The following is a 16571-nucleotide window of genomic DNA, read 5'->3' as shown; positions in this document are numbered from 1 at the left end:
AGAATCTCTCTCTGTCTCCAGGCTGGAGTGCAGTGGCGGAATCTCAGCTCACTGCAAACTCCGCCTCCTGGGTTCAAGCGATTCTCCTGCCCCAGCCTCCCGAGTAGCTGGGGCTACAGGCGCGTGCCACCGCACCCAGCTAATTTTTGTATTTTTAGTAGAGACGGGGTTTCATCTATGTTGGCCAGGATAGTCTCGATCTCTTGACCTTGTGATCCGCCTGCCTCGGCCTCCCAAAGTACTGGGATTGTAGATGTGAGCCACCGCGCCCAGCCTAAAGTTTAGTTTTAATGAACGACTTGAATTAAAATAGAAATGCAGTTTTATTTCAGTGTATTTTCTGATGTGGAAATATTGTAAGTTTTCTAACCTGACGTGTCATGCGCTTTTCTACAAGGCACTGCTGCTTAAAATAATAAGAATGTGTTTTTAAAAATAGTTTTTATTTATATGCAGGGTTACCTTCAAACTTGGCTCTGAATGTAACTATAAAAGAGTATGAGTATTTGATCTTTAATTTTTTTAATGAAATAAGGCCTGTATGGATCATTTGTTAAGACTCTAAGATTTCAGATTTTTTTCATATTAATCAATCTAGAGAGACTTTGCTATTGAATAGTGGGCTTATATTACATAAGTACTTATGAAGATTGCTCATAACACCGAAATAGTGAAATAAAGTGTTCACAAGAGAAAGGAAAACATTATCATAGTTTAATAAGTTTTATTTGTGCTTTTATTTTCATTCACATTTTATATATTCTCTCTCATGGCAATTTAATTTTAGCTTGTTTATCAGTGAGATGTACACATGTGATTTTTTTCCCCCTCAATTCTGATACTAGACACATACAATTTTTTTGTTTGTTTTAATGCTCTCTGAGATGTTCCCAAGACACACGTGATTTTAAAGTCAGTGCCTATGTGGCTCTTTTTTCCCCTGGTATATTATTTTCCATTCTTATTTTTATTTTTATTTTTTTGCTGTGTTGCCCAGGCTGGTCTCAAACTCCCAGGCTAAAGTGATCCTCTCACCTCAGCCTCCTGAGTAACTGTTATTACAGTCATGCACCACCATGACTTGCTCACTCTTTTACAACATTCTTAATATTGAATGTAATCCAAGCAATAAAAATGTTATTTGTGGTTCTTAACAGCATGCTTTTACATTGGGAGATAAACTTCCATTTTAAATTCATTTCTAGTCATTTGAGAAAAGAATTTGTAACAAGCGTGGCTTTGTAATTGTGACAAATGACATTCTAGAATGAATTATGTTTGAAGATAACTGGTGATCCCTCTGTTTTCTTCAGACTTAAACTCATTAGTTTTCCTTACAGATAATAGTCCCTTTATCCAATAAATAACTAAATAAACCAACATGCTCTCTTTTTAAGTATTTATAGGCCATTTGTGTTTTCATGTAGATTTTAATGAACTACCAGTAAATACTGACAATTACATTGATGTTTATTGAAACAAATAAAAAATAGATGGAGTTGGAAATGTTTCATTATTTTAAAAAAAAAATCAAACATAGATTTTATATGATGAAGCATTTGGATCTCTGCTCTCCATCTCTAAGAATGCAGCTTTTAGGAAATCTGAGGTTTTGATAATCTAATGTTACCTCATTGATAACTACCAATGTTAAAGTAGAAAATAATGTTTTAGAGTGTCGAGGATATTTTCTTCCTCATTAACTTTTATTATACCTCAGTCTGTGTAAAAATCCTGTGTTTGATAAGTGTCATAGATGAATACTATTACCTTTCACCTTTTCTTTGAGCAGAGGAGGAACCCGTTTTCACTAGACAAGACAGCAGTCGCAGTGAAAAGGAAGCCACACCAGTGGTGCATGAAACAGAACCAGAATCAGGGTCTCAACCTCGGCCGGCTGTATTATCTGGCTATTTCAAACAGTTTCAGAAGTCTTTACCTCCACGATTCCAGCGGCAGCAGGTAATGATAAAAATATTTTGTCATGTATGTGTGATTGAAATGGTTTATTTTGCAATAGTCTGGGAAATTAGACATAAAACTTATAATACGTAAAGCACACAAAGTTCCCTTGAAATTATTTTTCCTTATAAATAAAAGTTAACATGGGTTTTACCTTGACCTTCTGTGTCATTCCTTTTGATCTTCTGCCTCATTTATAGACACCATCTTCCATTTCTAGGAGATAGATTATACAGTGCTTGAGTATAAGGTAAAATGTTACAGTTCATCTTTCAGTTTTTTGTCTTGCCAACTCTAACTGTTAAATACCTTTTGAACTCTTACTTTTCCTTCAAGGATTCAAAACAGGCCATTATTTTGTGATATGATTGATTATATTAATTTGTCATATGGAACTAAAATCTCAAGATACAGGATCTTACTTTTTCAGGAACAGATGAAACAGCAGCAGTGGCAGCAGCAGCAACAGCAAGGTGTACTTCCACAGACTGTTCCTTCACAACCGTCCAGTAGTACTGTCCCTCCTCCACCACACAGACCTCTTTATCAGCCTATGCAGCCTCATCCTCAGCATTTGGCTTCTATGGGTTTTGATCCAAGGTGGCTCATGATGCAGTCCTACATGGATCCTCGAATGATGTCAGGAAGACCTGCTATGGATATTCCACCCATTCATCCTGGTCAGTTGAATTTGCATTTATAGTTTTACAGGTTCAAAATTTTTTTTTCCCTGCTTTTAGTTTCAGTTCCTTTGAGAGTTGTAATCTAGGAAAAACTTAAACCTCCAGATTTTTAATCAAAATGATGTAACTTTCAGCATTGAGTAATTAAATATCTGACACTCATATTACTTATGTGGCAAGAACAAAATACTAGTTCATTTCTGTTTTGTAAGTATTATTTAAAACTTCAGATGGAAATAATTATGTCTTATTAACAGTATCTGTTATTGGCTACATTATTCTTCTTTAAAGTGTTTTCAGCATTTGAATTTTGTCCATATGTTATATATATTCCTTTTCAAGTTCCTCTTCCATCGTTTACCAGCCTAACACTTGAATTTCCTTTTAGATTAAGGGAAAAAAAAGTGAATTAGCAGTCTTTTATGGAATCCATCAGAATAAATCAAGATAATCTATTACCAAAATGTTACAGAGGAAAATTCAGGGATGATAAGCTGATCACAAATCATGTTTTGATTTTTACATTTATACTGTTATTTGGAAATTTAAGTGGCATATTTTGTAGAATATTGACCAACTAAGGTAGGTTAATGGAATTTAGGAAAGAATTTTCTCTGAAAGTTATGGTATAATTTTCATGATGTTTGTATTGACATCCAGAGTCACAGTACTTGGTGTGTGATTTTTATATGCATAATATTTTCTTTTTTTTGAAGTAAAACAGGCTGCTATTGTGATTTTGCTTATTTTGCTTCCTCAGTTCTTAAATGCAATTTTTATTTAACAGCAGTAATAAAATTTCATTCACAGAACAACCCTTACATAATTTCCACCAATCTTTTACTGAGGAAAAAAATGCTTTTAATATGGAGAATTCCACGTAACAATTAATAACCTGTATTCTATGTCTATCATGGTTTTGTTTCGTTCATTTTTCAAAATCCTCATTTCACCTTTTTCTGAACTTTTGTTACAGGAATGATTCCTCCTAAACCATTAATGAGAAGAGACCAGATGGAAGGGTCACCGAACAGTTCTGAGTCATTTGAGCATATAGCTCGATCTGCAAGAGATCACGCAATTTCCCTTTCTGAGCCTCGTATGCTGTGGGGGTCAGATCCCTATCCTCATGCTGAGCCTCAACAAGCAACTACTCCCAAAGCAACAGAAGAGCCTGAGGATGTGAGGTAATAAATTATTTCAATTTAATAGACGATGCAGAATATTTTGGTAAAAGGAAAACTGTGTAGTGTTTCTGCAGATCATTCCAATTTAGAACTGAAGCATAAATCTGGTTTCCTTCTATTTAATTTAGCATGCTATGCTTACTCTTTGGACATATTCTCTGTATTCATTAGGGCATTTTGTAACCTGGTTCTGTACTCAATTGTATGCTGTAATTTAGTATTAGATGTTGAAATTGGTAGGTTCTTTTTTGAGATAGGAACTTGCTCTGTTACTCAGGCTGGAGTGCGGTGGTATGATCTTGGCTCACTGCAGCCTTCACCTCCCAGGCTCAAGTGATCGGCTTACCTCAGCTTCCTGAGTAGCTGGGACTACATGCGTTCACCACCACACCCTGCTAATCTTTGTGGGGTTTTTTTGTTTTGTTTTTGTTTCTTTTTTGTTTTTGAGACAGAGTCTTGCTCTGTCTCCCAGGCTGGAGTGCAGAGGCGCAATCTCGGCTCACTGCAAGCTCTGCCTCCCGGGTTCATGCCATTCTCCTGCCTCAGCCTCCCGAGTAGCTGGGACTACAGGCACCTGCCACCACGCCTGGCTAAATTTTTGTATTTTTAGTAGAGACGGGGTTTCACCGTGTTAGCCAGGATGGTCTGGATCTCCTGACCTCGGGATAATCTTTGTAATTTTTATAGAGATGGGGTTTTGCCATGTTGCCCAGGCTGGTCTTGAACTCCTGGGCTCAAGCAGTCTGACTGCCTTGACCTCCCAAAGTGCTGGGATTATAGACGAGAGCCATCATGTGCAGCCACTTGGGATGTCTTTATTGTAGAGTAGGTGTGAAGAAATTTAAGTGTATCTACAATGCTTATGTAATATAGCTAGATGTAATTTTTCCATTAGTGAAATGTTTCTTTTTAACAGTATTTTAGGGAACATTTTTAAGGCCAAGATAAGGAGAAACACAATAATACAAAGTTAACTTTGAAATGGCACACAATTGGTGATGACTGTAATAATTTATAGCCATACAGTTGGAACTTCCTGCCCTTTTATGGGGTATATTTTTTTGGTAATGTTTTATAATTATTTGTAATTAATTGGGACAGATGAGCTTACTCAAGTGTGCTCTTTCATTCTAGGTGGAAATTACTGGTCTTGATGGATTAGAAATTCACATTAGCATGGTCTTAACTTTGTTTTTCCTTAAGGAATAAACTTCATTTATTTATTTCTATTTTTTATTTTTATTTTTTGAGAAGCGTCTCGCTCTGTCAGCCAGGCTGGAGTGCAGTGATGCAATCACAGCTCACTACAGCCTTGACTTCCCAGGCTCAGGTGATCCTCCCACCTCAGCCTCCTGAGTAGCTGGACTACAGGCATGCAGTACCATACCTGGCTAATTTTTGTATTTTTTGTAGAGACAGGGTTTTTTCATGTTGCCCTGGCTGGTCTCAAACTCCTGGGGCCCAAGTGATCCTCCTGCCTCCCAGAGTGCAAGGATTACAGGTGTGAGCCACCGCTTCAGGCCCTTTTTTTTTTTTTTGAAATGGAGTTTTGCCCTTGTTGCCCAGGCTGGAGTGCAATGGTGCCATCTCAGCTCACCGCAACCTCCGCCTCCCTGGTTCAAGCGATTCTCCTGCCTCAGCCTCCCTAGTAGCTGGGATTACAGGCATGTGCCACCACGCCTAGCTGATTTTGTATTTTTAGTAGAGACGGGGTTTCTCCATGTTGGTCAGGCTGGTCTCAAACTCCCCAGCTCAGGTGATCTGCCCTCCTCGGCCTCCCAAAGTGAGGATTGGGATTACAGGCGTGAGCCACTGCACCCGGCCCTATTTATTTTTAATTGTGGCAGAAACCACTTAGAACAGTAGATATATCCTCTTAACAAAAATTTAATCATATGGTACCATGTAGTTAACTGTAAGCACAGTGTTATACAGCAAATCTCCAGAACTTTTTTTATCTTGCATGACTGAAACTTTATACCTATTTCCTATTTTTACCATTACCTATATTTCCTCTATTTACCTTTACCTGTATTTCCTATATTATACCTATACCTATATTTCCTATTTCCCCCTACTCCTAGCCCCTGGCAGCCACCATTATGGTTTCTGCTTTGATGAGGTTGATTACTTCATGTTCCTCATGTAAGATATTTGTGCTGACTGACTGACTGACTTCACTTAAGCATAATGTCCTCAGGGTTTATCCATGTTGTAGCATATGACACTATTTCCTTCTTTCTTATCCCTGAATAATAATCTGTTGTATGTGTATACCACATTTTCTTTATCCATTCAGCTATTGGATATTTAGGCTGTTTCCACCTCTTGGCTATTGTGAGTAATTCTCCTCTAAACTTTTTATATAGCAAGAGAAAGATTCTCATTATGGTTAAGAGTCATTGCTTTCTGTTTTTGAGGGATTATTTTGCTATATACTTACACATGGGAAAGATTGCTTTGTTGATTATACCTTTGAATTCTTACCATCATAGGTCTGAAGCTGCGTTGGACCAGGAACAGATTACTGCTGCTTATTCTGTAGAACATAATCAATTAGAGGCTCATCCAAAGGCAGACTTTGTCAGAGAAGCAAGTGAGGCAGAAGTACAGAAGTTTCTAAGCAGATCTGTGGAAGATGTTAGACCTCACCATACTGATGCAAATAATCAATCTGCTTGTTTTGAAGCACCTGATCAAAAGACCTTATCTGCTCCTCAAGAGGAGCGGATTTCAGCTGTAGAAAGTCAGCCTTCCCGGAAAAGAAGTGTTTCCCATGGATCTAACCATATGCAAAAACCAGACGAGCAGAGAAGTGAACCATCTGCAGGCATTCCTAAAGTAACCAGCAGATGCATTGATTCAAAAGAACCAACAGAAAGGTCAGAGGAGAAACCAAAAAAGGAAGGCTTTATACGATCTTCTGAAGGACCAAAACCTGAAAAAGTATATAAATCTAAATCAGAAACTCGTTGGGGCCCACGACCAAGCTCCAACAGAAGGGAAGAAGGGAATGATAGACCTGTGAGAAGATCAGGTCCCATTAAAAAACCCGTACTTAGAGATATGAAAGAGGAACGGGAACAGAGGAAGGAGAAAGAAGGAGAAAAGACCGAAAAGGTCACTGAAAAAGTAGTTGTAAAGCCTGAAAAGACGGAAAAGAAGGATCTTCCTCCTCCCCCACCACCACCTCAGCCACCAGCACCAATTCAGCCACAGTCAGTTCCACCACCAATTCAACCAGAAGCAGAGAAATTTCCTTCAACAGAAACTGCAACTTTGGCTCAAAAACCATCTCAGGATACTGAGAAGTCTCCGGAACCTGTGAGTACTGTTCAGGTAGAGCCTACAGTTAAGACTGTAAACCAACAGACTATGGCAGCACCAATAGTCAAAGAAGAAAAACAACCTGAGAAAGTCATCAGCAAAGACCTTGTTATAGAGAGGCCTCGACCAGATTCAAGACCAGCAGTTAAAAAAGAATCAACTTTGCCTCCCAGGACCTACTGGAAGGAAGCTAGAGATAGAGATTGGTTTCCAGATCAGGGATACAGAGGTCGAGGCCGAGGTGAATATTACTCCAGAGGACGAAGCTATAGAGGTTCTTATGGAGGGCGTGGCAGGGGTGGTAGGGGACACACTCGAGATTATCCTCAGTATAGAGACAATAAGCCAAGAGCAGAGCATATACCCTCAGGGCCTCTCAGACAGCGAGAAGAAAGTGAAACACGGAGTGAGAGCTCTGATTTTGAAGTTGTCCCCAAAAGAAGACGACAGCGGGGTTCAGAGACTGACACAGACAGTGAAATTCATGAAAGTGCAAGTGACAAGGACAGTTTAAGTAAAGGCAAACTTCCCAAAAGAGAGGAACGGCCTGAAAACAAAAAACCTGTAAAGCCTCAATCTTCTTTCAAGCCTGATAATCACGTTCGAATAGATAATAGACTGCTAGAAAAGCCTTACGTAAGGGATGACGATAAAGCTAAACCAGGTTTTCTTCCTAAAGGAGAGCCTACAAGGAGAGGCAGAGGGGGAACATTCAGGCGTGGTGGAAGGGATCCTGGAGGCCGTCCATCACGCCCTTCCACTTTACGAAGACCAGCTTATCGGGACAATCAGTGGAACCCAAGGCAGTCAGAAGTTCCTAAACCAGAAGATGGAGAGCCGCCAAGAAGACATGAGCAGTTTATTCCTATAGCAGCAGATAAACGACCTCCAAAATTTGAGCGAAAATTTGACCCAGCTAGAGAAAGGCCTCGAAGGCAGCGTCCTACCCGACCACCAAGGCAAGACAAGCCACCTCGATTTAGACGGCTGAGAGAGAGGGAGGCTGCTTCAAAATCAAATGAGGTGGTAGCAGTGCCCACAAATGGCACAGTTAATAGTGTGGCTCAAGAACCAGTTAATACTCTTGGGGATATTTCGGGGAATAAGACACCAGATTTATCTAATCAGAACTCTTCAGATCAGGCAAATGAAGAATGGGAAACAGCTTCTGAAAGCAGTGATTTCAATGAGAGGCGAGAGAGGGATGAAAAAAAAAATGCTGACTTGAATGCACAAACAGTTGTAAAGGTTGGAGAGAATGTTTTACCTCCAAAGAGGGAAATTGCAAAGAGAAGTTTTTCTAGTCAGAGACCAGTAGATCGTCAGAATCGACGTGGCAACAATGGTCCACCCAAATCGGGAAGGAATTTCTCAGGTCCTAGAAATGAAAGGAGAAGTGGCCCACCATCAAAAAGTGGGAAGAGAGGGTGAGTACTTTGTTTTAAATATAGTTGCTTTTGCACCTTTAAAGAAGCTAAAAGTAGAGTTCTTGGTTGAATTATGCAAAGAGCCAGTCTAGATAAAGGACCAAAAAACATTGTTCTTCCCAAATGCTTTATTCTCTGTTCTCAAAGTGTAAGGGTGCTTAAGGAAGAGAGGTTAAGGTGTCTTAGGAGTCTTTGCCTGCTATGTTACATTTTCCAGAAGAGTCCTCTTGGAAACTTGTAGCTTTGGGAAAATGTACGCATCTAGGGAGGGACATGTACTGTGTCCTTATTTGGTAAGTTATCTTATCTGATGAGTAGCCCTCCCTTCTTTCTCAGTTTCTTCTAATAAACCTCTAATGCTACACAGTTGTCCTCTGAGATTTAAATTAATGTTATAACCATATACTTTGTCACTTTAGAGAGAGGCCCAGAAAACAAATCCCTGTTCTACTACCAATAACATAATTGCCATGGCAATGGATTTTTTTAAAAAATAATTTTTCTCAAGTAAGCTAAACTTGGCCTGTTTTTTGTTGTTGTTGAGATGGAGTCTCGCCTTGTCACCCAGGCTGGAGTGCAGTGGCATGATCTTGGCTCACTGCAAGCTCCACCTCCAGGGTTCATGCCATTCTCCTGCCTCAGCCTCCCGAGTAGCTGGGTCTACAGGCGCCCGCCACCACACCTGGCTAATTTTTTGTATTTTTAGTAGAGATGGGTTTCACTGTGTTAGCCAGGATGGTCTCAATATCCTGACCTTGTGATCCGCCCACCTCGGCCTCCCAAAGTGCTGAGATTACAGGTGTGAGCCACCGCGCCTGTCGCTTGGCCTGTTTTTTTAAGTATTCAGATGTTGGGCCAGGTGCAGTGGCTCACACCTGTAATCCCAGCACTTTGGGAGGCCAAGGTGGGCAGATCACGAGGTCAGGATATCAAGACCATCCTAACACAGTGAAACCCCGTCCTCTACTGAAAATACAAAAAATTAGCCAGGTGTGGTGGCAGGCATCACTGGGAGATGGAGCTTGCAGTGAGCCGAGATCGTGCCACTGCATTCCAGCCTGGGCCACAGAGTGAGACTCCGTCTCAAAAAAAAAAAAAAGATGTTGGTTATAGTAAGCTACTATGGATTTATTTAGTGTTAGAAAGCATTATAAAGTAGCAGTTAAGATTCAGAATGCCTAGGTTCAAATCTCGGCTCTAGTACTTTCTAGTTGCTTCCCCTTTGCTTCCTCACCAGTAAAATGGGGAGAAAATAATAGCACTTAATGTGTGAAGATACTAAGATGATACTTGTGATGCACTTAATACCTGGTATATAGTAAGTAATCATTATTATGTATGCCCTGCTTTTAGAGCAATTGCCAGGTTTGCAGCCTGAGCTGATAAGAATTTAAGAATTTATTTGGACTGTATGGTATTAATCTGAGTTCCTTAGTTTTACATACTTAGCACTTCAGGTTACTATACTCGTAAGGTATATTTGTCTATTTTCTGTTGATATAACTAAATACCTAAGACTTGGTAATTTATAAAGAAAAGAAATGTATTTCTTGCAAATCTGTTGGCTGCAAAGTCCCAAGGTTGAGGGGGCGACATCTCATGAGGGCCTTCTTGTTGGTAGAGACTCTGCAGAGTCCCAAGACAGCATGCGTATCACATGGTGAGGGGGCTCACAAGAGATGGCACAACTGGCTTTTATAACAGACCCATTCATGATAACTAACCAACTCCCTTGATAACCCATTCATTAACCTGTTAAGGATCAATCCATTCAGAAGGGCAGAGCCCTGATGACATAATCACCTCCCAAAGTTCTCACCTCTCACCCCTGCAGCATTGCCATTAGGGACCAAGTTTCCAACACATGAACTTTTTTTTTTTTTTTTTTTTTTTTTTTTATTGAGGGCACGGGTGAGGGATGGAGTCTCACTCTCTCACCCAAGCTGGAGTGCAGTGGCGCAATCTCTGCTCACTGCAACCTCCACCCCGCTAGGTTCAAGCATTTCTCCTGGCTCAGCCTCTCTAGTAGCTGGGATTACAGGCGTAACGCTACCATGCCCGGCTAATTTTTGTATTTTTAGAAGAGACAGGGTTTCGCCATGTTTGCCAAGTTGGTCTCGAACTCCTGCTGGGATTACAGGCGTGAGCCACGGCACGTGGCCCAACACATGAACTTTTGAGGGATACGTTCAAATCACAGCATTAGAGAAAGTCTTTTTGCTGTTCCAGATAATTTAGAAAAAGGAAATTTTTACTTGGAATTTGAACATTCCCTTAAAATTCCAACAGAATCAGGATAACCAAAATAAACAGAATAGTTTATTTCCTGTAACCAAACTATTAGAATTTTAAGTAACAATACTCAGGGAAAATTTTAATAAGATTTTTGTGCCATGTAAATCTCAACTATGTAGCAAGATTTTTGTGCCATGTAGATAGATAACAACAACTTTGAACCTGTAGAAATGGCAGTGACGATTATAATTAAATGTTTTTTATAAGAGCACCATATAGAAGAAATGAACTCATTCTTAAAATGTTTCAGGTATGGCCAGGGACCTGGTAAGGTTTTATCTTGAGTAATACTATAGGCTAAGGTGCAAATGAATTAGTAAACCCATTTCCCGTGATCATTTTCACTTGGAAATTTAAAAAAGTCAACCTGAAATTATTCTTTTAGGAAATAAGAACTGTTAAGAACTGTAGGGGATACATTTGGTTTGTGAAGTGAATTATTTCCATATTAAGGTTTTTAAAATAATTATATCAATGTGTAAATCTGATTACATTTTTTTAATGTACATAGTTGTAAATATAGAATGTTTTTTAAAAATTTTTGTTTTCATATGCTGCCCACTTTTAGAGAGCATCCATTTGTGAATACTTTGAACTTGCTTGGATCACAGAAATTTTCTGCTACAAACAGCATTAATTAGCTCATTTATAATATGATAGACAAATAGACTCTAAGAACTTCTGGTATAATTAGAATTCTAGAATTTAATTGCTGGAAAGAACTCTAGGGAGCTAGTTTACTTTCTTGGGAAACCTGGTTTCAGTAAGGTTGTACTGAACAAAAGTCACTAATGCTTGTTTGGTTACAGTTAGAGTTTTCTATCCCAACAGTGTTTCATCTTAGAATGAACTTCAGAAACTGCCAATAACAGCATTTTTCTTTTGTTTGGATAGGTGGAAATAGTTATTTCTCAAGTTATTTTTTTATAGGCCATTTGATGACCAGCCTGCAGGCACAACTGGGGTTGACCTCGTCAATGGCAGCTCTGCACACCATCAGGAAGGAGTACCTAATGGTACAGGACAAAAGAACTCCAAAGATTCTACTGGGAAAAAAAGAGAAGACCCCAAACCAGGTCCTAAAAAACCAAAAGAGAAAGTGGATGCTCTATCACAGTTTGATCTCAACAATTATGCAAGTATGTCTTAGGTTTCTTTCATTTTATTTATCTATTTGTTTGTTTATTTATTTGTTACATTTTAAAATGTAGATGCCACAATTCAAGAAGTTTTCCAAGAAGGGAAGATTTGGACATTCGAGGTATACATAGTGGCTGATTATGAAACACTAACTGATTGAACTTAAACTAAAATAACTCCAGCTTTTAGTGTAGCCTTGAATGCTTAATAAAATTTTTGTTAAAAATAATCCAACAGCATTGCACTGTTCTTCCAAAAAAGAGGAAGAAAATTCAGTAACCACTTTATTTGCCAGATTTGAGAAAGCACAGAAATTTGATTCTTAGTTAGTTATATTGGTATAGATGTATTATTAAAAACAAAAGGAACTAAATGTTAAACTCAATAATTATGTCCTTGGTAAAACTGATGTCTAAGATATGGCAAATACAGAATAAATAATAGGACGAGAGGCAGTGTCACTGTGGAAAAATAGGAAACCATGAAGTAATAGAGGATCAAATATGAAGGATAATACAAGCAACAAGAAAATATTAGATGAAGAAAAAACAGACAAGGAATATCTGCGTCTAGACATTTGTACATGTAAAATGTACTATTTGCCATTCATTTGGATGAAACTGGAAATACTGAATAAAGTTGAGAGATTTACTAAGTTAAGACCAGATAGCTCAATAGTAGTAATAATAGTAGTAATAGGAAAGTTGGGTTAGTTGCAGTTATCCTAGTATAAGAGATATAGATGAGGTTTTTCTTTCATCTGCCTAATGGTTATTTGTACATATTAAGCCCTGATTTGAGCACAGTTCATGGACATTATTTTTTGACCAGTGGTTCTCAAAGTGTGGTCCCCACATCATCAGCATTACCTGGAAATTTGTGAGCAATGCAAATTCTTCATTTGTTTGTTTTGAGACAGAGTCTTACTCTGTTGCCCAGGCTGGTGTGCAGTGATGCAATCTCGGCTCACTGCAACGTCTGCATCCCAGACTTCAAGCGATTCCCCAGCCTCACCTTCCCGAGTAGTTGGGACTACAAGCATGAGGCACCATGCCCAGCTAATTTTTTTTTCTTATTATTTTTATTTTTATTTTTTGTAGAAATGGGTTTTTGCCATGTTGTCCAGGCTGGTCTCGAACTCCTGAGCTTAAGCCATCCACCCGCCTCAGCCTCCCAAAGTGCTGGGATTACGGGCATGAGCCACCACGCCCAGCCATAATATTGCTATATTAAGACATAATAGGCCCAGGGCAGTGGCTCAGGCCTGTCATCCCAGCACTTTGGGAGGCTGAGGTGGGCGGATCACCTGAGGTCGGGAGTTTGAGACCAGCCTGACCAACATGGAGAAACCTCGCCTCTAAAAATACAAAATTAGCCAGGCATGGTGGTGCATGCCTGTAAAAACAAAACAAAACAAAACAAAACAAAAAAGACAGTAAAAACAGATAAAAACTATATATATTTCTGAAGTGGTGATAGAAATTAAGCCATTCATTTCAACTCATTAAAGTTATCTTTAAGAGTTAGTCATCTTTAGTTCTTTTTCCTGGTAACATTGTTTTTAAGTAATATCTGTAACCTAAAATGTTAAAAAGAAGAGGACATTGGAAACTAAATAAAATAGTGTTCAAATTTTCCATAAATGCTACATGTGGTTGGGTGAACTAAGGAAGTTGAAATAATAAGATAGGCTTTACACACACACATTTTAGTGTAAGTGAAAAACTGAGATAAAATTAGAATTATGATGAGGTCTTTCCATCAGTCTGAAGTAATGTGTGCATGACATCCTTTGAAATGTTTGACTCAGACCTTTCATTGAAATGAGAATATGCTTCATTTTACAGAGTTAATGATTTTTAAAAGAATTTTAAAAACAAGTAGAAGTGTCTTATAAATCAGAATCAACTGGGTTTTTTTCTTTTGAAATCAAGTTTCCCATTTTTTTTGGTTTTTTTTTCTCTTTTTTTTGAGACAGAGTCTTGCTCTGTCCCCCAGGCTGGAATGCAGTGGCGTAATCTCAGCTCACTGCAACCTCTGCCTCCCCGGTTCAAGTGATTCTCCTGCCTCAGCCTCCTTAATAGTTAGGATTACAGGCACATGCCACCATGCCCAGCTAATTTTTTGTATTTTTAGTAGAGACTTTAGTAGAGGGTTTTGCCATGTTGACCAGGCTGCTCTCAAACTCCTGACTTCAAGTAATCCGTCCACCTTGGCCTCCCAAAGTGCCGGGATTAAAGGCATGAGCCACCGTGCCTGGCTGAAATCAAGTTTCTATTAGAAAAATGGAATAATAGTAATGTCTCACCCTGTGACCCAAGCTGGAGTACAGTGGCGTGATCTCGGCTCACTGCAACCTCTGCCTCCCAGGTTCAAGCGATTCTCCTACCTCAACCTTCTGAAAGGTGGGACTACAGGCGCGTACCACTATTCCCAGCTAATTTTTTGTATTTTTACTAGAGAAAGGGTTTTTTACCATGTTGGCCAGGCTAGTCGCAAACTCCTGACCTCATGTTATCCGCCTTCCTTGGCCTCCCAAAGTGCTGGGATTACAGGTGTGAACCACCATGCCCAGCCAGTTTCTAAGGAGTGAAAGCCAGTATTCATTTTTCATTTCATCTCTCAGAATATGTTAATGCTAAGTTTTAACTATTTTAGAAGAAATGTTTGTAGATAGTTTCTCTGTGACCGCTTCCTTGATCATACCTATGTTGCCATACCTAACAAGTATCACCTTCCCTTGTTGCTGTACCTAACAAGTTATCACCACCCTGAATTGAATACTTATCATTTCCAAGAAAAATATTTGTATTGTATATGTAATTTCCAATTAAAACATATTGTATATTGTTTGAAAATTAAATAATTTCTTTAAATTGCTTCACTCTTTCTTGATACTTATTGTTCAGACATTATACCTGTAATAAAAAATTACATCACCTGTAGTAATTTCATTTTTCTTGGAAATATTATTTGATGGATTTATATTTCACATACTGACTGGGATATAGGGTAATTTTAAGATAGCCAAAATAATTGGTTAGTTGGAAAATAAGTTGAAAAATGATCTTGAGTTGTTCATCACCTAGATGATTCTGGTATGTGTTCACCTATGCCATCTTACATTCACACACAGCTTACACGTTTATTTTAATTAATTAACTTATTCATTTCTTTATTTATTGAGACAGGGTCTTGCTCTCCCATGCTGGAGTGCAGTGGCTTGATCTCAGCTTGTTGCAGTCTCAACCTCCCCAACTGAAGTGATTCTCCTACCTCAGCCTGCCAAGTACCTGGGACCACAGGCGTGCGCCAGCTAATTTTTGCGTTTTTTGTAGAGACAGGGTTTCACTGTGTTGCCCATAACATGTATTTTTAACAACTCCACACTGTAGACAAGGGTCTGCATAAAACAGAGACATTAAGAGTCATAAGACCAGCTAGGCTGGTCATCTTACCTTAAACAAATCAGTTTATTTCATTTTTTAAAACATTATTTATTTATTTATATGTTTGTTTTTAAAGTAGAGACAGGATCTCCCCGTGTTGCCCAGGCTGGTGTGGAACTGTTGGCCTCAAATGATCCTCCCACTTCGGCCTCCCATAATGTTGATACTACAGGCATGTGCCACAGCACTAAGCCAATTTATTTCATTTTTTGAAAAGGAGAAATAATAGTAACAGCCACCTCTTAGAATGGTTAGATGCAAATGAGGTAGAATGCTTTGCAGATCTTTTAAAGCACTATACAGATCTGAGGCTAAGAGATCGAGGTTAGGTCATAGGATAATTTTGATTTTTTTTCTTTTTTAAGGCATTACTTCTATATTACTTAAGGAAAAGAAAAAAGACTATATCATTCAAAACAGGTATTTTTAGGATTTTTTGGACAGAGTCGCACTCTGTCTTCCAGGCTGGAATGCAGTGGCACGGTCTCGGCTCATTGCAACTTCCACCTCCCAGGTTCAAGTGATTCTTGTGCTTCAGCCTCCCGAGTATCTGGGACTACAGGTGTGTACCACCACACACATCTAATTTTTGTATTTTTAGTAGAGACAGAGTTTTGCCATGTTGGCCAGGCTGGTCTCAAACTTCTGGCCTCAAGCAGGATGCCCATCTTGGCCTCCAAAAGTGCTGGGATTACAGACGTGAGCCACTGCGCCTGGCCAGTTTTAGGATTTTTATTTTTAAGTGTATGAAATCTTTTCAAATCTTTACAATGAATGGCCATGCGATAGGGTGAGAAATAGGTTATACACTATAAGTTATAGGAACTAGGCCTTTGGCTAGTTTTTTTTTTTTTTTAAAGTACTACTATACTAAACATTTTTATTAATTTTCATTTGAAAAACAGAAAATATCTTAAATCCTTTCCCACACCCACAGGTGTTGTTATAATTGATGATCATCCTGAAGTAACAGTAATTGAAGATCCCCAGTCAAATCTGAATGATGATGGTTTTACTGAAGTGGTATCCAAAAAACAACAAAAACGTTTACAGGATGAAGAACGCCGAAAGAAGGAAGAACAAGTCATACAGGTTTAAATC

The 16571-nt window shown here is 38.8% G+C and overlaps 1 protein-coding gene across 18 annotated transcripts in view; it reads left to right on the top strand.

Annotated features, from left to right (window-relative positions):
• PRRC2C (proline rich coiled-coil 2C) overlaps positions 1 to 16571 on the top strand; it is a 108281-nt gene that overhangs the window by 48379 nt on the left and 43331 nt on the right. For all 18 annotated transcript variants that reach the window (XM_054481941.2, XM_063648755.1, XM_063648775.1 and 15 more), the window contains exons 13-18: positions 1793 to 1962; positions 2393 to 2642; positions 3622 to 3832; positions 6328 to 8586; positions 11812 to 12020; positions 16408 to 16562. In XM_054481941.2, the coding sequence (XP_054337916.1) occupies positions 1793 to 1962; positions 2393 to 2642; positions 3622 to 3832; positions 6328 to 8586; positions 11812 to 12020; positions 16408 to 16562 (3254 nt within the window). The remainder of the gene's footprint in view (positions 1 to 1792; positions 1963 to 2392; positions 2643 to 3621; positions 3833 to 6327; positions 8587 to 11811; positions 12021 to 16407; positions 16563 to 16571) is intronic.

This window comes from Pongo pygmaeus, chromosome 1 (genome assembly GCF_028885625.2).
Source record: "Pongo pygmaeus isolate AG05252 chromosome 1, NHGRI_mPonPyg2-v2.0_pri, whole genome shotgun sequence".
NCBI classification, from domain to species: Eukaryota; Metazoa; Chordata; class Mammalia; order Primates; family Hominidae; genus Pongo; species Pongo pygmaeus.
Note: the sequence above shows the minus strand (reverse complement) of the source record. Positions and strands in the feature narration are given on the sequence as shown.